Genomic DNA, 21,069 nt, shown 5'->3' on the forward strand with positions numbered 1-21,069 from the left:
GCTTCGTCGACCGTTATCTTTCGAGCCACATTGGAGCTGAGAACGGGTTGAGTCACTGTGGGGAGAGGCTCTTCAGGGCAGCACCAGGATAAATACACGAGTTTTGCCGGCACTTTCTGAGAGCGGAGTTGGTGATCTCGGTGGAGACTTTGGGGGAAAGAAAGGCGTGCAGGATGATGGCGAACGACTCGGTGAGCTTTGCAACATGGCACAAGTGCAGCCGGAACATAATAGTGTCTTACCCATTTGGAGATTGGAATAGTATTGTGATACAAGAATGAACAGTATAACCAACTTGTAACATGTATTTATTCCTGGAATGCTGCGTGCTGAGCACTGTGCTGTACAGTTTTATAAAAAAATCTGCTTTTATGTTTTCTGCAATAAAAATTTGCAGATAATTTTTACAAGAAAATGGTTGACTGTTTCCAAATCCAGCCTGAAATTTCTGAAAGTAATTTTCAGATTTTTTTAAGGAGCTTATTCCTTGACCAAGAAGCTGAATACAAGGAAGAATTTTACAGCCAGGGCATTATCAGTTCATTTCACAGGAAGTAGACGGAGGAATGGGAGGCGCTGGAGGATGGGGAGGAACAGGGACTGAGTGAGGGCTACAAATATTCAATTCTTTGCAAGTAGACAATGTTATTAAAAAAGGCCATTGGCATTTTGAGTTTTATAAATAGAGGCATATAGTATGAGACCGAAAGGATAATAAAAAGTTAGTGCAAGGCAGCGTTTAGGCCACAGAAAACAAACTTGTATTTATGTAGTTGTACTTTGTGCAGGTTCGGCACCCAATTATCGAAAGGATTAAAGTCTAGAGAATGTACAGCACAGATTCATCGGGATGATGCCAGGGATGGCAAACTGTAGTTATGAGGAGACCATCTGATTATTTCCACTGGAGCAGAGAAGGCCGAGATAAGAATTAAGCCATGTTAAAAGGGTTTTGATAGTGAACAGGGAAAGACTATTTCACCTGGCTGTGGAGTCAGCGATGAGCATCAATTTAAAATTGTTGTTGGGAGAGTGAGGCGAGAGGTTAGGAGAAATGACTCGATGCAGAGTAGAAGCGTGAAATGCTTTACCACAGGGGGCAGTTGAGGCAGAGACCATTGCAACTTGTAAGGAGAAAGTAGATGAGCATCTGAAGCAGAGAAAGGTACAGGGCTGTGGGCAGGGTGAGCGGGACAATGGGATTATGCGGGAGAATGGCCTCCTTCTGTGCTGTATACACCTGTGGTTCTCATGACATTTAACCAATGGATTACTTTTGGATTGCAGTTTTTTAGTTAAAAGTGGCAGCCAAGTTGCGCATAGTAAGATCCCCCAAACAGAAAATGAGATGAATGTGCAGTTGATGTGTTTTGGTGGTGGTGATTAAGGGATGAATAGTGCCGTGTGATCTTTCACTTGCGCCCGAGCCGAGAGACAAGGTCTCGGTTTAATGTCTGATCTGAAAGACTGCGCCTCTGACAATGTAGCACTCCCTCAGCACTGAACTGAAGTGCCAGCATAGATTGTGTGTTCCAGTCTGTAGTGGGGTTTGAACCCACAACCTTATGACTCGGAGCCGAGAGTGCTAACTGATTCAAGCTGACACGCAGCAAGTTCAGGAAAGGTCAGAAAGAACTTCCCGGAGCAGCGAAAAGCTGGAATGGCTCTCCGTTGGTAGTGGAGTCATTCAAGAGCCAGTGCGATACTGTGATGGAGGGTCGTGGGTTTCTATGGAAGATGAGCTAGGTGGTGTCCCTCGACCGTACTTATCTTGGTGAGTCATTTACTGCGTAGAGTATTTGCAGGTAGGAAGTCAGTAAAGATAAGCTGTAGAACGTGGGGAATGATGGTTTTAACTACGTTAAAGGCACACTGAGACTGGTAATAGGATTATACCCTGTAACAGCTTGATGGTAACTTACTGCGATGACAATAGTTTTGAGTGTAAATTTTATTTGTAATTATCCAAACTCTATTTTGCTTTTACTGCTAACATGGACGGAATCCTGCCCCCAGGAACCTCAGTGCATTTAACACGGGTTTTAACCCCTATATTAAACAGAGGAATACTGAGGTAAAGTAATGCACAGTGAATTAAATAAAATAATGAGATGATTATTCCAAATGTTTGCGCTGATGGTCAATACAGAAACACCACAGGATTAGGTTCCTCCCCGTGTGATCAGTTGTATTCCCGGGCCTGTCACCGCTCCAAAGTTACAATTTCTGCTTCACGCCGCATACATTTTGTGGCAAAATATACAGATTCCCTGTTAAAATTGAATGACTCAGTGTGACCTGACACCAGGTCATAGAATCATCTTCCACAATATTTTCAGGGTTACAATTGTAAGTGCTTGCAGATAACTCTGCTGTGTCTTGGACACAAAACCCAGCAAAATAACACCCTGAAAACTGCAGCAATTCCTATCCTAGAATTCTCTCTGATATAGAAAGACTTGCATTTCTGTAGCGCCTTTCATGACCTCAGGATCTACCAAAGCACTTTACAGCCAATGAAGTACTTTAGAAGTATAGTCACTGTTGTAATGTAGGAAATTCGACAGCCAATTTGCACACAGCAAGCTCCCACAAACAGTAATGTGATAATGACCAGATATCTGTTTTAGTGATGTTGGTTGATGGGTAAATATTGGCCAGGACACAGGGGAGAACTCCCTGCTCCTCTTCAAAATAGTGCCCTGGGATCTTTTACGTCCACTTGAGAAGGCAGACGGGACCTTGGTTTAATATCTCATCCAAAAGACTGCCCCTCCGCCAGTGTGGCGCTCCCTCGGTACTGCCCCGCCGACAGTGCGGCGCGCTCCCTCGGCTCCGACAGTGCGGCGCGCTCCCTCGGCGCCGCCCCTCCGACAGTGCGGCGCGCTCCCTCGGCGCCGCCCCTCCGACAGTGCGGCGCTCCCTCGGCGCCGCCCCTCCGACAGTGCGGCGCTCCCTCGGCGCCGCCCCTCCGACAGTGCGGCGCTCCCTCGGCGCCGCCCCTCCGACAGTGCGGCGCTCCCTCGGCGCCGCCCCTCCGACAGTGCGGCGCTCCCTCGGCGCCGCCCCTCCGACAGTGCGGCGCTCCCTCGGCGCCGCCCCTCCGACAGTGCGGCGCTCCCTCGGCGCCGCCCCTCCGACAGTGCGGCGCTCCCTCGGCGCCGCCCCTCCGACAGTGCGGCGCTCCCTCGGCGCCGCCCCTCCGACAGTGCGGCGCTCCCTCGGCGCCGCCCCTCCGACAGTGCGGCGCTCCCTCGGCGCCGCCCCTCCGACAGTGCGGCGCTCCCTCGGCGCCGCCCCTCCGACAGTGCGGCGCTCCCTCGGCGCCGCCCCTCCGACAGTGCGGCGCTCCCTCGGCGCCGCCCCTCCGACAGTGCGGCGCTCCCTCGGCGCCGCCCCTCCGACAGTGCGGCGCTCCCTCGGCGCCGCCCCTCCGACAGTGCGGCGCTCCCTCGGCGCCGCCCCTCCGACAGTGCGGCGCTCCCTCGGCGCCGCCCCTCCGACAGTGCGGCGCTCCCTCGGCGCCGCCCCTCCGACAGTGCGGCGCTCCCTCGGCGCCGCCCCTCCGACAGTGCGGCGCTCCCTCGGCGCCGCCCCTCCGACAGTGCGGCGCTCCCTCGGCGCCGCCCCTCCGACAGTGCGGCGCTCCCTCGGCGCCGCCCCTCCGACAGTGCGGCGCTCCCTCAGTGCTGCACTGGAAGTGTCAATCTGGATTATGTGTTCATGTCTCTGGAGTGGGACTTGAACCCACTACCTTCTGACTCTGAGATGAGTGCTGCCTGCTGAGTCACAGCTGAAACCAAGCTTTAATATTACATTGACAGTTTGAAATAAACAGCAGAATGGATTGTCACAAAATCTCAACTATCCTGAGTCCTGGCCTGGAAACGTGTTCAGCCTGTCTTGTTTGAGTCCCCTGAAAAAGATCTTTGACAAAAAGGAACATTTTAACAATCGATAATATAGAAAATTAGCTTCATAGTTGACAGAGAATCTAAAATACAGGAATGCATTTGAGATGTCGGACAAAATCAGTTTGTTCCAAACTTTTGTTTTTGTGTGTTAATATAATCGAAGTGCATGTTTTAACGTTGAATGGCTAGTCACTGTATAACGTCCCCATCACACCTGCACACTCTGAGCTATTGGGTTATTTTGGTTGCCAGTACGTTTATCCCATTTCTGTCACATTGTCCCTTCTAGGACTTGGCTCCTCACAATGAGAATGAGAATTCTTCTAGAATCATCCGAGTTGGAACAAGAAAGAGCCAAGTGAGTTGTTTTCTTTTTGTTTCCAAGTATTCTCCACCAACCTGAACATTAAATGTACTTGATTCCACGTCTTGTGCTATTTTTTTTGAAAAAGGTTTTTCCCATCAATCCTTTGTGCATCTCAACCTCTGGGGCAATCATTCGTTCAGTGCATGGGCATCTCAACCTCTGGAGCAATCATTCGTTCAGTGCATGGGCATCTCAACCTCTGGAGCAATCATTCGTTCAGTGCATGGGCATCTCAACCTCTGGAGCAATCATTCGTTCAGTGCATGGGCATCTCAACCTCTGGGGCAATCATTCGTTCAGTGCATGGGCATCTCAACCTCTGGAGCAATCATTCGTTCAGTGCATGGGCATCTCAACCTCTGGGGCAATCATTCGTTCAGTGCATGGGCATCTCAACCTCTGGGGCAATCATTCGTTCAGTGCATGGGCATCTCAACCTCTGGAGCAATCATTCGTTCAGTGCATGGGCATCTCAACCTCTGGGGCAATCATTCGTTCAGTGCATGGGCATCTCAACCCCTGGGGCAATCATTCGTTCAGTGCATGGGCATCTCAACCCCTGGGGCAATCATTCGTTCAGTGCATGGGCATCTCAACCTCTGGAGCAATCATTCGCTCAGTGCATGGGCATCTCAACCCCTGGGGCAATCATTCGTTCAGTGCATGGGCATCTCAACCTCTGGAGCAATCATTCGTTCAGTGCATGGGCATGTTTTTATGGTCAGAGGGTTTAGCTCCAGGCGTTGCCTGTGTGCAGTGCCACAGCTGAGACCCAGTATGGGATGACCATGTAATCGGTGTGACCAGTACCCAGTGTGTGAGGGGGCTGGCTGTTCCCATGCAGCCTGTCACTTATCCACATCTGCAGAGTTGTGTCGGTTTGTGGCTGAGTCACTGGGGAAAGAATTGTGGGATAGGGCGTTTGCACGATAAAACCAAAGGGAGGGGCAGGTGGACAGTCCAGATAAGTGTCTTTGTTCTGAGAATTCTCCAACTGATTGTTTCCCATTAATTATGATAAAGTTCTCCCCTGAAATGCTACGTTAAGGGTTTCACTAGAGATCTCTACAGCAGCACAACAGGCACTTTAACTTTGCCTGTGTATAGCCGGCATCAGACGTACACTTCTCTCCCTGCCAGCTGCACGCAAAGTACAAGTGACCCATCTCCAATGCTCTGAACAGAGTAGACCCAGAATATCCTGGCACTAGTGATCTGCCACTGCATCTCCCGTCTCCACTCTTGTTTCACTGAAAGCTCTGGGCCGGGCAGAGTAGCAACTCCGCGCGGAAGCAGCTGCAAACATTAGAATCAATATTAAAGATATGTGCCCAAGGATTTGTTATTACTTGAATTTAGTGTCATCACAATGGCAGACATCATTAAATTTGTTGTTCATTCTCCAGAGGAAATAGTTTCTCCGTATCTACCCTATTGAACACCTTGATCAGATCACCCCTCAACCTTCTAAACTCAAGGAATACAAGCCAAGTTTATACTCAAAGGACCACAGTTTTCGATATGGTCCTTACCAGAAATAAGTATAACTTTTCTCTTAGCAGCAGGCCTGTTGCTTCATTTTATTGGATATGGGCGTCGCTGGCAAGGCCGGCATTTATTGCCCACCCCTAGTTACCCTGAGAAGGTGGTGGTGGCTTTATTGTGCTATTACCTGACCTGGGAGTGTGTACACTGTGTGTGTGAAATCTGATTAATCTTGTTTTGCTTCTCCCAGCTTGCTCGAACTCAGACTGGTGTTGTGGCAGACATGCTGAAAGAACATTATCCAAACGTACAACTTGAAATCGGTAAGTACAGGCTGCTTGGGGAATGGGGGTGGGGGAATCCCTCTGGTTATGTTGAGAAATGGGGATGGGCACCTGAACTGTGAGGAAAGACTGTGGGTACCTGAGATATTAACATTGTAAAAAAGGCAGCTTAGAGGTGATCTTATTGAGGTATTTAGGGAATAGATAAACTAGACCCCAAAGCATAAACTTAACATAGAAAACATAGGAACAGGAGTAGGCCATTCAGCCCCTCGAGCCTGTTCCGCCATTCAATGATTGCCTTGAAAGATCCAATTGACTCCCAGAGTTCACAGCTTTTTTGGGGGGGTGGGGGGGTGGGGGGGGGGGGGGGGTTGCGGTAGAGTTCCAGATTTCCACTACTTTGTGAAATAAGTGCTTCCTGACATCACCCCTGAACGGCCCAGCTATAATTTTAAGATTTTGCCCCCTTGTTCTGGACTCCCCGACCAGAGAAAAGAGTTTCTCTCTCTCTCCCCTATCGACTCCTTTAATCATCTTAAACACCTCGATTAAGTCACCCCTGAACCTCCTAAACTCGAGGGAATACAAGCCCAGTCTGTGCAACCTGTCCTCGTACGTTAACCCTTTAAGCCCCGGTATCTACCTGGTGAATTTGTGCTGTACCCCTCTCTAGGGCAGGGGCATACAGCACAAAATTGCCCACTTGATTGGCACCCCATCCGCCACCTTAAACATTCACTCCCTCCACCACCGGCGTACCATGGCTGCAGTGTGTACCATCTACAAGATGCACTGCAGCAACTCGCCAAGGCTTCGGCAGCATCTCCCAAACCTGCGAGCTCTCCACCTAGAAGGACAAGGGCAGCAGGCGCATGGGAACACCACCACCTCCAAGTTCCCCTCCAAGTCACACACCATTCTGACTTAGAAGTATATCACCGATCCTTCATCGTCGCTGGGTCAAAATCCTGGAACTCCCTCCCTAACAGCACTGTGGGAGCACCTTCACCACACGGACTGCAGCGGTTCAAGAAGGCGGCGGCTCACCACCACCTTCTCAAGGGGCAATTAGGGATGGGCAATAAATGCCGGGCTTGCCAGCGACGACCACATCCCATAAACGAATTAAAAAAAATGTATTCAAGCTCAGATGAATAAAGGGAGAATGCACAGCTAAGACATAATTCTGCCTCACACAGGATGGTAAATGTGCAGAATAGTCAAGCCAGGGAGCCAGTGCAAATGGAGGGTGTTATAAATTTTAAGAGGCTAATGGATGAAGTTTTGACAGTGGGTGTACTGGAGTGTGTTGGGTAGGAAGGGGCAGGGTGTGTGTGACCTGGGGACCAGTCCGATGGACAGAAGCAAACATTTCCGGTCCTGTGCACCTGAATGTCGGTGATGGGAGGAAGGTTAGTTTAGTATATCTACTGATGCTTCGTGAGTGGCCCTGATCACCTGGAGTTTTGCCTTAGGGAGTCGGGGAGGAATTTCCCAATTTTTTTCTGAAATTGGCCACTGGTTATTTTTGACCTCCCCCAGGAGTTTGGATTACCGGTGCTTGGGGAGCATGAGGTTGTGCGGCCTAACGGATAGGGTGAGCATTGCTGAACCTGAGAGCTTTTTCTTCCCCTCATTGTAAGTTTGCGTACAGATGCTACATACTCCACTGGATTACACACCCTGGGTTAATGCTGTTTTCTATCACTGTAGTTGCTATGACAACCACCGGGGACAAAATTCTGGATACAGCTCTCTCAAAGGTATCGTCTGTTTTGATTTCCCATTTTCTACATTTCCGAGGTACACATCATGAAATGGTCCTTGAATTAACACCTTTAAATGGAGCAGTGTAGAGGGAGCGTTACTCTGTATCTAACCTGTGCTGTACCTGCCCTGGGAGTGTTTGATGGGACAGTGTAGAGGGAGCTTTACTCTGTATCTAACCTGTGCTGTACCTGCCCTGGGAGTGTTTGATGGGACGGCGTAGAGGGAGTTTTACTCTATATCTAACCCGTGCTGTACCTGCCCTGGGAGTGTTTGATGGGACAGTGTAGAGGGAGCTTTACTCTGTATCTAACCTGTGCTGTACCTGCCCTGGGAGTGTTTGATGGGACAGTGTAGAGGGAGCTTTACTCTATCTAACCTGTGCTGTACCTGCCCTGGGAGTGTTTGATGGGACAGTGTAGAGGGAGCTTTACTCTGTATCTAACCTGTGCTGTACCTGCCCTGGGAGTGTTTGATGGGACAGTGTAGAGGGAGATTTTCTTTGTATCTAACCCGTGCTGTACCTGCCCTGGGAGTGTTTGTAGAGGGAGCTTTACTCTGTATCTAACCCGTGCTGTACCTGCCCTGGGAGTGTTTGATGGGACAGTGTAGAGGGAGCTTTACTCTGTATCTAACCCGTGCTGTACCTGCCCTGGGAGTGTTTGATGGGACAGTGTAGAGGGAGCTTTACTCTGTATCTAACCCGTGCTGTACCTACCCTGGGAGTGTTTGATGGGACAGTGTAGAGGGAGCTTTACTCTGTATCTAACCCGTGCTGTACCTACCCTGGGAGTGTTTGATGGGACAGTGTAGAGGGAGCTTTACTCTGTATCTAACCTGTGCTGTACCTGCCCTGGGAGTGTTTGATGGGACAGTGTAGAGGGAGCTTTACTCTATCTAACCTGTGCTGTACCTGCCCTGGGAGTGTTTGATGGGACAGTGTAGAGGGAGCTTTACTCTGTATCTAACCTGTGCTGTACCTGCCCTGGGAGTGTTTGATGGGACAGTGTAGAGGGAGCGTCACTCTGTATCTAACCCTGTGCTGTCTCTGGTGTAGTAATGCTTGATAGTGTAATGTGTAAGATCTTAATGATCTGAGTTCTTGGACAAGACACCAATAGGCAGCGGCCTGTATGTTTGAGCAATAGATCAAGATTTATTAAGCTTACAGCGTAATATACTTAATATTAGGCGACAGTTTTAACGAGTAGCTCGCAGCCCTCGGTCTCTGGAACCTCTCGGACACAGCTGACATCATTTTAAGTCTGTTCCTTTGTTCTTGCAGTAAGTCTGTGTGAAGCTGTTCTTTGAGTATTGAGGTTTTAACCCTTTTCTTATCAACAGTTCATTTGGTCAGTGTCCATATATGGTCTTTAACAAAATCACCTTCTTTAATTGGTTCTAATGGTCAAAATACCATTGTCACTCAGACTAAGGTAGCATAGTGGTTAGCACTGTTGCCTCACAGCGCCAGGGACCCGGGTTCAAATCCGGCCTCGGGTGACTGTCTGTGTGGAGTTTGCACATTCTCCCCGTGTTTGCGTGGGTTTTCTCCGGGTGCTCCGGTTTCCTCCCACAGTCCAAAGATGTGCGGGTTAGGTTGATTGGCCATGATTAAAAAAAAAAATTGGCCCTTAGTGTTAGGGGGGATTAAATACGTGGGGTTACGGGGATAGGGCTTGGGTGGGATGGCTGTCAGTGTAGGGACCGGGTGCTAGGGTTTGGATGTCAGTGTAGGGACCGGGTGCTAGGGTTTGGATGATCAGCCATGATCTCGTTGAATGGCGGAGTAGGCTCGAAGGGCCGAATGGCCTACTCCTCCTATCTTCTTTGTTTCTATCCCGCCTTTCCAGTATTTTTCCATCAACCCTATTCCGCTGTCTTGTTATCTTGTTTATAGTTTTTCACCCCATTAGAATTTACCATATCTTTCATTTCCTGCCTCCCTGGTACAAGGCCTTTATACCAAGGGCCCATATCAACGCTGTTTCAGTGGTCGTGAGGTATCCGGACTATCTCACTTTAATCTACCAGATAAATAACTTAACTTCCATGATCTCTCTCATTTTATGTCCTTATACTAATTATCCTTCAAATATTGTTGCAATTAGTTTTGGTAAGCGAATTGTAATTTCTACTTAGCATCATATGTTTTTTTAGCAATTTAACCTTCACTCGCAGTCTGTGACTGTTTGTTATCAAAACTTAGTCAAAGCTACTTTTGACTGTTCTTGCAGCTGCATTCTGAACAAGTCTTAGCTTTTTAGTTACCCAGGAGTAATTATGGGTAATATTACTTGGTCAATGGCTACACTTGAATTTATATGTGTATGATTCTCGTCTACTAAATATCAGCCTTTCGTACAAATGGGATATTTTTCCATTTCTTAAGATGAATATTCCTTAAAAATTAACCCAAAAAATGTGGGTAGAGTAAAAGATTTTGAAATGAGCTCACCTCCATACCAAAGATGTAAAATATCTGCCTATTGTTTTAAAGCAGCCCCATTCCATTGCTGCTCACAGTAGCTAATGGTGGTAGGGTTGGGTGTGACTATTGTGGCCTCTCCGACAGTTTCACCAGCTGTCTGCACCAGCTGTCCCTGCTCTGTGGTGAGGGTGGGGAGGGGGTGCGTGAGGAAACACTTGCCCCAGGTTGAAGCCACTGACACTTAACCCCGGTTTAATTTCTGTCTGTTAGATTGGTGAGAAGAGTCTGTTCACGAAGGAGCTGGAAACTGCATTAGAGAAGAACGAGTAAGAATTCCAGGGTGTCTGTCTACCTGTCATTCAGTCAACTCTAACTTACCGTTGAAATAGCCATCTTTTTAAAAAAAACTCCTCTTCACATTAATTAATATGATTGTTTGTCAGCTATTATAAATGTGTCAACCATGGCTCAGCACGCGTGCCCCTGAGTCAGAAGTTTGTGGGTTCAAATCCCACCCACCAGAGAGACTTGAGCACAAAATATAGGCTGACAGTCCAGTGCAGGACTGAGCGAGTGCTCTCGGGTGGATGTAAAATATCCCATGGCATTATTTTGAAGAGCAGCAGGGGAGTTTTCCCCAGTGTCAATAAGGAATAAGAGAAAGGGAAGATATAACACCTTTCACGACCTCGGGACATCCCAAAGCGTTTTACAGTCAATGAAGTACTTTTTGAAGTGTGGTCACTGTTGTAATGCAGGAAACGTGCCAACCAATTTGCACGCAACAGGATCCCACAAACAGCAATGTGATAATGACCAGATAATCTGTTTAGTGATGTTGATTGAGGGATAAATATTGGCCAGGACACAGGGGAAAACACCCCTGCTCTTCAAAATAACACATTGGATCTTTTATGTCTTCCTGAGAGGGCAGACGTGGTCTCGGTTTATCGTCTTATCTGAAATATGCCACCTCCAACAGTGCAGCGCTCCCTCGGTACAGCCCCTCCGACAGCGCGGCGCTCCCTCGGCGCCGCCCCTCCGGCAGCGCGGCGCTCCCTCGGCGCCGCCCCTCCGGCAGCGCGGCGCTCCCTCGGCGCCGCCCCTCCGGCAGCGCGGCGCTCCCTCGGCGCCGCCCCTCCGGCAGCGCGGCGCTCCCTCGGCGCCGCCCCTCCGGCAGCGAGGCGCTCCCTCGGCGCCGCCCCTCCGGCAGCGCGGCGCTCCCTCGGCGCCGCCCCTCCGGCAGCGCGGCGCTCCCTCGGCGCCGCCCCTCCGGCAGCGCGGCGCTCCCTCGGCGCCGCCCCTCCGGCAGCGAGGCGCTCCCTCGGCGCCGCCCCTCCGGCAGCGCGGCGCTCCCTCGGCGCCGCCCCTCCGGCGGCCGCGGCGCTCCCTCGGCGCCGCCCCTCCGGCGGCCGCGGCGCTCCCTCGGCGCCGCCCCTCCGGCGGCCGCGGCGCTCCCTCGGCGCCGCCCCTCCGGCGGCCGCGGCGCTCCCTCGGCGCCGCCCCTCCGGCGGCCGCGGCGCTCCCTCGGCGCCGCCCCTCCGGCGGCCGCGGCGCTCCCTCGGCGCCGCCCCTCCGGCGGCCGCGGCGCTCCCTCGGCGCCGCCCCTCCGGCGGCCGCGGCGCTCCCTCGGCGCCGCCCCTCCGGCGGCCGCGGCGCTCCCTCGGCGCCGCCCCTCCGGCGGCCGCGGCGCTCCCTCGGCGCCGCCCCTCCGGCGGCCGCGGCGCTCCCTCGGCGCCGCCCCTCCGGCGGCCGCGGCGCTCCCTCGGCGCCGCCCCTCCGGCGGCCGCGGCGCTCCCTCGGCGCCGCCCCTCCGGCGGCCGCGGCGCTCCCTCGGCGCCGCCCCTCCGGCGGCCGCGGCGCTCCCTCGGCGCCGCCCCTCCGGCGGCCGCGGCGCTCCCTCGGCGGCGGCCGCGGCGCTCCCTCGGCGGCGGCCGCGGCGCTCCCTCGGCGCCGCCCCTCCGGCGGCCGCGGCGCTCCCTCGGCGCCGCCCCTCCGGCGGCCGCGGCGCTCCCTCGGCGCCGCCCCTCCGGCGGCCGCGGCGCTCCCTCGGCGCCGCCCCTCCGGCGGCCGCGGCGCTCCCTCGGCGCCGCCCCGGCGCTCCCGCGGCGCCGCCCCTCCGGCAGCGCGGCGCTCAGCAGCGCCGCACTCCCTCAGACAGCCTGTTGGTCTGCTTTCTTGTTCTTATTCGTTTTGTTGCTTTAAACGTCAGATTATACACACACAGACACAGACACACACAACACACACAGTTGTAGTAATGCAGGATCAGGTCTTTATTGAAACCTCATACTACACAAACCAGTGTGAGTGCTGCTGAGACACACACTTTCCATGATTCCAGTGTGAGCTAGCTGCTTTTGAGACACGCATGCTCCAATTCCAGTGTTTGCTATTAAACCTTGTACCCTTACATTTCTTATACTAATTTTCCATTTTGATTACTACATGCCATGCATACTATCAATAAATCAAGGTATGTCCAAATGCCACAGAATAACTACATAAACTAAACATCCAGGCTCTCAACTCTTCTAATTGTTTTATTGCCGCAATTAACCTTCCCTTCCGGAGACAGAGTTATCAAGTTGACATTCAAATATGGTTGAATGACTCTTACACATCTTTCCCCTGAAGACATCTTCCCCAAAATCCTCTTGCAACCCAGGTTCAGCAGAAAGCTGTTTTAACTTTTAACCCAGCATGTGCTGGTCTCACAGAATCCGCAGAAAGAATAGCGAGGTACTCGGGTAATACGAACTTTTGCTCCCACACAGCCCCTCCAACAGTGCATTGCTCCCTCAGTATTGCACCTCCGACAGCGCATTGCTCCCTCAGTACTGCACCTCCGACAGTGCAGCGCTCCCTCAGTACTGCTCCTCCGACAGTGCAGCGCTCCCTCAGTACTGCTCCTCCGACAGTGCAGCGCTCCCTCAGTACTGCTCCTCTAACAGTGCAGCGCTCCCTCGGTACTGCACTGGGGTGTCGGCCTGGATTATGTGCTCAATCTCTGTAGTGGGCAGGAAGATATCTCCTGACTTACTTTGTCTTCTGAGACAGGTATGGGGATCCAGGAGGTAGCATTGGAGGTGCCTCAGCCCTTGCACTTGTCCAACAGGTATGAGGTTCTTGCAGCCTGTGTGGATGAGAGCAGGGACCGCAGGGAGGATGAGCAAACTGACCACAGCGCCATGGTACAGGGGGTCATTCAAGTTGGGGGAGTAAGAAGCAATGTAGTAGTGGTAGGGGACAGTATAGTTAGGAGGATAGATACTGTTCTCTGCAGCCGAGAGCTTGAGTCCCGATGGCTGTTGCCTGCCCGGTGCCAGGGTTAAGGACGTCTCCTCGGGGCTGGAGAGGAACCTGGAGTGGGAGGGGAAGGATCCAGTTTTCGTGGTCCAAGTAGGTAGCAACGACATAGGTAGGACTTGGAAAGAGGTTCTGCTGAGGGAGTATGAGCAGCTAGGGGCTAAATTAAAAAGCAGAACCACAAAGGTGGTAATCTCTGGATTACTACCTCAGCCGGGAACAAATGGGCATAGGGTTAATAAGATCAGAGAGATGAATGCGTGGTTCAAAGATTGGTGTGGGAGAAATGGGTTTCGATTCATGGGGCACTGGCACCAGTACTAGGGAAAGAGGGAGCTGTTCTGTTGGGACAGGCGTCACTTGAACCATGCTGGGACCAGTGTCCTGGCAAATCGAATAACTATGGCTGTAGATAGGGCTTCAAACTAAATAGGGGAGGGTGAGGGTAAATTTAGAAAGTTAAAGAGAAAGGAGAAGGCAATAGTGCAGGGTAGCGATAGGGGTAATGATAACCAGAGTGTGACAGGAAGGGGCAGAGTGTACAGCCTTAAGAGTGCACCAGCTAATAGGGTCAGAGGAGGGAAAAATGGTAAAAAGACCAAATTAAAGGCTCTTTATCTGAATGCACGCGGCATTCGTAACAAGATAGATGAATTAATAGCACAAGTAGAAATAAATGGGTATGATCTCATAGCCATTACAGAGATGTGGTTGCAAGGTGACCAAGGCTGGGAACTGAATATTCAGGGGTATTTGACATTTCGGAAGGATAGGCAGAAAGGAAAAGGAGATGGGGTAGCTCTGTTAATAAAGGATGAGATCAGTACAGTAGTGAGAAATGATACTGGTTCGGAAGATCAAGATGTAGAATCAAGTTTGGGTGGAGATGAGAAATAATAAGGGAAAGAAGTCACTGGTGGGAGTAGTCTATAGGCCCCCTAACAGTAGCTACACTAGGACAGAGTATAAATCAAGAAATAATGGGAGCTTGTAAGAAAGGTACTGCAATAATCGTGGGTGATTTTAATCTTCATATAGATTGGACAAATCAAATTGGCAAAGGTAGCCTTGAGGATGAGTTCATAGTGTGTATTCAGGACAGTTTCTTAGAACAATACGTTGTGGGACCAGCTAAGGAACAGGCTTTTTTAGATGTGGTAATGTGTAATAAGACCGGATTAATTAATGATCTCATAGTAAAGGATCCTCTGGGGAAGAGTGATCATAACATGCTAGAATTTCACATTCAGTTTGAGGGTGAGAAGCTTGGGTCTGAAACTAGTGTCTTAAACTTAAATAAAGGCAATTACAAGAATATGAAGACCGAGTTGGCTAAAGTGAACTGGGAAAATAGATTGAAAGGTAAGACGGTAGATAAGCAGTGGCAGACATTTAAGGAGATATTTCATAACTTTCAACAAAGATATATTCCAGTGAGAAAGAAAGACTCTACGAGAAGGATTAACCATCCGTGGCTAACAAAGGAAGTTAAGGATGGTATCAAATTGAAAGAAAAGGCACACAATGTTGCGAAGATTAGCGGTAGGCCAGAAGATTGGGAAATTTTTAGAAACTTGCAAAGGATGACTTAAAAAAAAAGGGAGAAAATAGATTGAGAGTGTTGTTGTGTCTCAAGGGGTTTTATACTCTTACCTATATAACAATTAAGAAGGACTCCGGGGTGGAGAGTTTAGTTAATGACCATTTTATTTACAATGTGCTTCTTCACTCAATACACTACATTTCCCATAGCGCATTGCAAATCACCACTACAGTATCCCATGTGGGACAATTCTAATTCACATTCAAAATACACAACATATTTCCTCCCCCTTAAAATAGAATGTCCACAAAACAGAATAACTGAAAATGACTATAACTTTGGAAGAGAGGGTAGACTGCCTCTACATTCCGCTAACCCTGGGGATTATTCTGCCCCATGCACACCGGTTAGCACTAACTGTAACTAAGGCGCTCTGGAGGCTGCCTTTCTCTTTGGGGGTAACGGTCTCAGGAGCAGGCTCTGGCTGGCTCTCCCGTGACCCTGCAGGCATGGCTTCCTCCCTCGATGGCACAAGAGTGGATGGTGCCACCGTCTCAGGGTCGGACGACCAGTTCCTGCTGGAGCCCCCAGCAGGTCCTTGATCCTCTGTTTCTTGGGTTACCTGTGGCGACTGTCTTGGCAGTAACTGGTCTACGTGCCGTCTCCATGTTCGGTCGTCTCCGGTGCGGACTCGGTATGAAACGGGGCCCGTCTTTTGAATGACCGTAGCCGGGACCCACCGCTCCGGGGTGGTGTAGTTACGCGCGAGGACTTTGCCCCCCACCGCAAGGTGTCGTTCTTTGGACCTCTGAGCTCGTCTGCTGATTGGCGTGCACCACTGCTTCTGTGGACGTTGGCCTCAGCAGGTCAAGGCGTGTCCGTAGCTGCCTTCCCATGAGTAGGTAAGCAGGAGATGCTCCAGTCGTAGCATGAGGCGTGTTTCGGTATTTCAGCAAGAAAGCATTCAGGCGCTGCTTTGGAGGAGCATCACTTCTTGCCGCTTTCAACGCGTGTTTCAGTGTTCTGACAAATCTCTCCGCCAATCCATTCGTGGATGGATGATAAGGCGCGGAGAACGTGTGCTGGATTCCATTGCTCTTGAGGAACTCCTCCATATCCTGGGATGTGAACTGTGTTACATTGTCGGTTATGATCTGCTCCGGCAGACCAAATCGCCCGAACATCTCTGAGTCTCGATGGTTTTCTCCGTAGTGGTAGTGGACATTACTGCAACCTCCGGCCATTTGGAATGGGAGTCCACTGCGACCAGGAACATCGTTCCTTCCACTGGTCCCGCGAAGTCCAGATGGATCCGTTGCCACGGTGTCGCCGGCCATTCCCATGGATGCAGTGGCGCTGCTCTTGGCGTATCCCTGGTTGTCTCGCATAATGGGCATGATTTCGCTTCAACTTCAATTTCATGATCGAGACCGGGCCACCAGAAGTAGCTTCGTGCCAGCTCCTTCATCCGGACAATACCACAATGTCCTGAGTGCAGCTCGTTGAGGACATCTTTCCGCAGCTTTGGTGGTATGATCACTCGCATGCCCCAAAGGAGGCATCCTGATGTGACAGACAACTCCTTCCCTCTTGACAGGTAAGGTAGGAGCTCAGGTGGTGTGTCTGACACCCGTGATCCGTCTCCTCGCATCACCCGATCCAGCACCTTGGATAGCGTAGGCTCCACTCTGGCCTCATTCTTGACCTGCTGGGCCGTGACAGGGGCATTGCTCACCATGTCAAAGTAGAAAATCTTCTGCTCGCAGCCTTCAGAGGGCACAGGCAGCGGAAGTCTTGACAATCTGTCCGCATTGCCATGTGCTGCTGACCTCCGGTATTTGATGTTGTAATTGTGAGCGCTTAACATCAGCGCCCAGCGCTGCATCCTGCACGCTGCCAGGGAGGGTATTCCTGTGTGTGGACCAAAGATCGATGTCAAGAAGACGATGATCCATCAGCAAGGTGAATTTCCTTCCGAACAAGTAGTGATGGAACTTTTTGATTCCAAAGATGATGCCCAAAGCCTCTTTTTCGATTTGCGGGTATTTCACCTCCGCCTTGCTCAGGGACCTTGACGCGAATGCAATCGGCTTCTCTTCGCCTGAGGGAAATATGTGGGACACGACCGTGCCGACGCCATAAGGCGACGCGTCACAGGCCAGCTGAATCTGCAACGACGGGTCAAAGTGCGTCAACACTCTGGGGTCAGTCAAAGCTGCTTTGGCTTTCTGGAATGCAGCTTCGCACTCCTTCGTCCATGCCCAGGCCTTGCCCTGACACAGCAACTCATGTAATGGCTTCAACAGTGATGCCAGCTGTGGAATAAACTTTCCGTAATAGTTCAGGAGACCTAAGAATGACCGCAGCTGGCCGACATTTGTAGGTGCAGGAGCGTCGGCAATGGCTTTCACTTTCGACGGTGCTGTGTGTAGGCCGTCCGCGTCGATGACATGGCCTAGGTACTCCACTGATGGCTTGAAAAATTCGCATTTGTCCTTGCGAACGTGTAAGCCATATTCTTCAAGTCTTCCCAGTGTCTTCGTCAGGTTCTGCAGATGCTCGTTGTCGTCCTTTCCTGTGACAAGGATATTGTCGAGATAACATTGTACCCCTGGAATGCCGCTTAAGATCTGGTCCATAGCCCACTGAAACAATGCTGGTGCTGACGTTATACCAAAGGGTAGGCGGCAGTACCTGTAGAGGCCCTTGTGGGTGGTGATGGTGAGGTACTTCTGTGAGTCCTCTTCTACATGCATCTGTAAGTAGGCTTGGCATAGATCAATCTTGCTAAACTTCTGACCGCCTGCTAGACCCGCGAAAAGATCTTCAATGATGGGGAGGGGGTACTGTTCAGCTGAGAGCACAGGATTCACTGTTACTTTGAAATCTCCACATAAGCGAACTGCGCCGTCACTCTTCATCACTGGTACCACGGGCGTGGCCCACTCACTGTGCGAAACCGGCACCAGGACCCCTATCTTGACCAGACGCTCCAGGTCAGCCTCCACCTTTGGTCTGAGGGTGCAGGGAACGTTCCTGGCCTTCAGGAATCATGGCTGGCTGTCAGGCTTCACCTCGAGTTTGACCGTAATCCCCTTCATACTCCCCAATTCTCCGCCAAAGACAGCCGCATGCTTTGTCAACATTGCCGTTAGCCCCGCCTCTTCGACTGACACCGCATTCACTTTTTTCCAATCCAGATGAATTTTCTCCAACCATGGCCTGCCCATCAGGGATGGATAGTCACCCTTGACCACGTAAACTGGCAGCATCACGGTTTGTCCATTAAGCTCCACCTTGACCTCTGTCTTACCCAGCATTGGGACTGTTTCCCCAGTGTAGGTCTTTAAGATGAGCTTGGCCGGCGTCAGTGATAGGTGGTTCAGTTTTTCTTTGAATAGCTTCTCTGAAATCAAGGAGACAGCGGCCCCCGTATCCAGCTCCATTTTGAACGGCATTCCCTCTAGTAGTGGAGTGACTCCATAGCCTGATGAGCCTCCATTCACCGTTAACACATGGAGATTCAGCTCCCCATCAGAGTCTGTGTCACTGTCTTCCTGTTCTTGTTTCACCATGTGTAGGTTTTTCTTTTTAGAACGCCAGTTGGATGTGTTTCCTTGTTTGTTTTTGTGTGTCTCTGTGTAGGATTGTTTGCTTTGCCCTTTACACACACGTTCAATGTGTCCTTTCTTTTCACATTTCCGACAGGTCAGGTCTTTACACCAGCAGTCAGATGGCTGATGACCTGACCTTCCACATCTGTAACACTCTGGCGCCCCTTGCGTGCTTATCCGGTGTAGCTGCTACCCTGTGCACTCTTGTTGCAGCCCCCAACAGCTGTGCATCTTTAGCTGCTAACTCCATAGACACAGCGAGCGCCACTGCTGATTTAAGCGTCAGTTTGTCAGTCGTGAGCAAGCGCTTCTGTGTTGCTTCACATCTTAATCCACACACAAACCTATCACGGACAGTGTCATTTAGAGTTTCACCAAACTCACAATGCTCAGTTAGCTTCTTTAGCACTGCAACATATTCGGCTATGGACTCACCCTCCCCTTGGTTTCGTTTGTGAAACCTGAACCTCTCGGCAATCAGCAGCGGCTTGGGTGCGAAATGTGTTTCCAAAACTTCCACAATCTGATCATATGTCTTAGCGCCGGGCTTATCCGGGTGCAAAAGCAGGAACTAAGTGTCACAAAACATATTTGAAAGTTCTCTATCTGAATGCACGTAGCATTCGTAACAAAGTAGACGAGTTAATGGCACAAATAACTACATATGGGTATGATCTTGTGGCCATTACAGAAACATGGCTGCAGGGTGACAATGCCTGGGAATTAAACATACCAGGTTATTTAACGATCAGGCAGGAAGGAAGGGGAGGTGGGGTGGCTATGTTAATAAAGGAAGGAATCACTGTAATACAGAGAAATGATATTGGGTCAAAAGATCAGGATAATGAAACAGTTTGGGTGGAGTTAAGGAATAATAAGGGGGAAAAAACACTAGTGGGCGTAGTCTATAGGCCTCCGAACAGTTGCAACTCTGTTGGACGGAGTATCAATCAGGAAATAGTTGAGGCTTGTAATAAGGGAACATCTATAATTATGGGGGATTTTAACGATCATATTAATTGGACAAATCAAATTGGGCAGGGCTGCCTTGAGGATGAGTTCATTGAGTGTATTAGGGATGGGTTTCTTGAGCAGTATGTAACTGAACCGACCAGGGGGCAAGCAACCTTAGATCTGGTCCTGTGTAACGAGACAGGATTAATTAAAAATGTCCTAGTAAAGGATCCCCTTGGAATGAGTGACCATAACATGGTTGAATTCCATATTCAATTAGAGGGTGAGAAGGTTGGATCTCAAACAAGCGTGCTAAGCTTGAATAAAGGAGACTATGAAGGTATGAGAGCGGAATTGAGTAGAGTGGATTGGGAAAATAGATTAAAGGGTAAGACGATACATGAGTTATTTTACAACTTCCAAAAAAAATATATTCCACTGAGAAGAAAAGGGTGTAAAAGAAAAGACAGCCATCCGTGGCTAAGTAAAGAAATTAAGGATAATATTCGACTAAAAACAAGGGCATATAAGGTAGCCAAATCTAGTGGGAGGATAGAGGATTGGGAAAACTTTAAAAGACAGCAAAAAATAACAAAAAGATTGATTTAAGAAAGGGAAGATAGATTATGAAAGTAAATTAGCAAAAAATATAAAAACAGATGGTAAGAGTTTTTATAGTTATATAAAAAGAAAAAGGGTGGCTAAAGTAAATGTTGGTCCCTTAGAGGATGAGACCGGGAAATTAATGGTGGGAAATATGGAGATGGCAAAAACACTGAATGAATATTTTGTATCCGTCTTTACAGTAGAGGACACTAAGAATATCCCAACACTGGACAAACAGGGGGCTATAGGGGGGGAGGAGCTAAACACGATCAAAATCACTAAGGAAGTGGTACTCGGTAAAATAATGGGACTCTAGGCGGATAAATCACCTGGACCTGATGGCTTACATCCTAGGGCCTTGAGGGAAGTGGCGGTAGGGATTGTGGATGCATTGGTAATTTTCCAAAACTCCCTGGACTCAGCAAAGGTCCCGGCAGACTGGAAAACTGCTAATGTAACACCCTTATTTAAAAAGGGCAGTAGACAGAAGGCTGGAAACTATAGACCGGTTAGCCTAACATCTGTGGTAGGTAAAATTTTGGAGTCCATTATTAAGGAGACAGTAACAGGACATTTGGATAATCATAATTTAATAGGACAAAGTCAGCATGGTTTTATGAAGGGGAAGTCATGTTTGACAAATTTGCTGGAGCTCTTTGAGGAAGTAACATATAGGGTGGATAAAGGGGAACCAGTGGACGTAGTGTATTTAGACTTCCAAAAGGCATTTGACAAGGTGCCACACAAAAGATTATTACTTAAGATAAAAAATCACGGGATTGGGGGTAATAT

General features: G+C 50.0%; 1 protein-coding gene across 3 annotated transcripts in view; it reads left to right on the top strand.

The window, feature by feature from the left end:
• Positions 1-21,069, top strand: part of hmbsb (hydroxymethylbilane synthase, b) — a 55,870-nt gene that overhangs the window by 13,839 nt on the left and 20,962 nt on the right. Inside the window, exons 1-5 of one of the 3 annotated variants that reach the window (XM_085967644.1) lie at positions 105-191; positions 4,204-4,272; positions 6,017-6,089; positions 7,767-7,816; positions 10,522-10,577. In XM_085967644.1, the coding sequence (XP_085823770.1) occupies positions 174-191; positions 4,204-4,272; positions 6,017-6,089; positions 7,767-7,816; positions 10,522-10,577 (266 nt within the window). In that variant the 5' untranslated portion in view covers positions 105-173. Of the gene's footprint in view, positions 1-104; positions 192-4,203; positions 4,273-6,012; positions 6,090-7,595; positions 7,651-7,766; positions 7,817-10,521; positions 10,578-21,069 lie in introns of those variants that run through there. The other 2 variants (XM_085967643.1, XM_085967645.1) reach the window with 2 other exon arrangements.

The sequence above is a fragment of the Somniosus microcephalus genome, chromosome 26 (genome assembly GCF_052327205.1).
Source record: "Somniosus microcephalus isolate GS21.2 chromosome 26, FLI_Smic_1.0, whole genome shotgun sequence".
In the NCBI taxonomy this organism is placed as follows: Eukaryota; Metazoa; Chordata; class Chondrichthyes; order Squaliformes; family Somniosidae; genus Somniosus; species Somniosus microcephalus.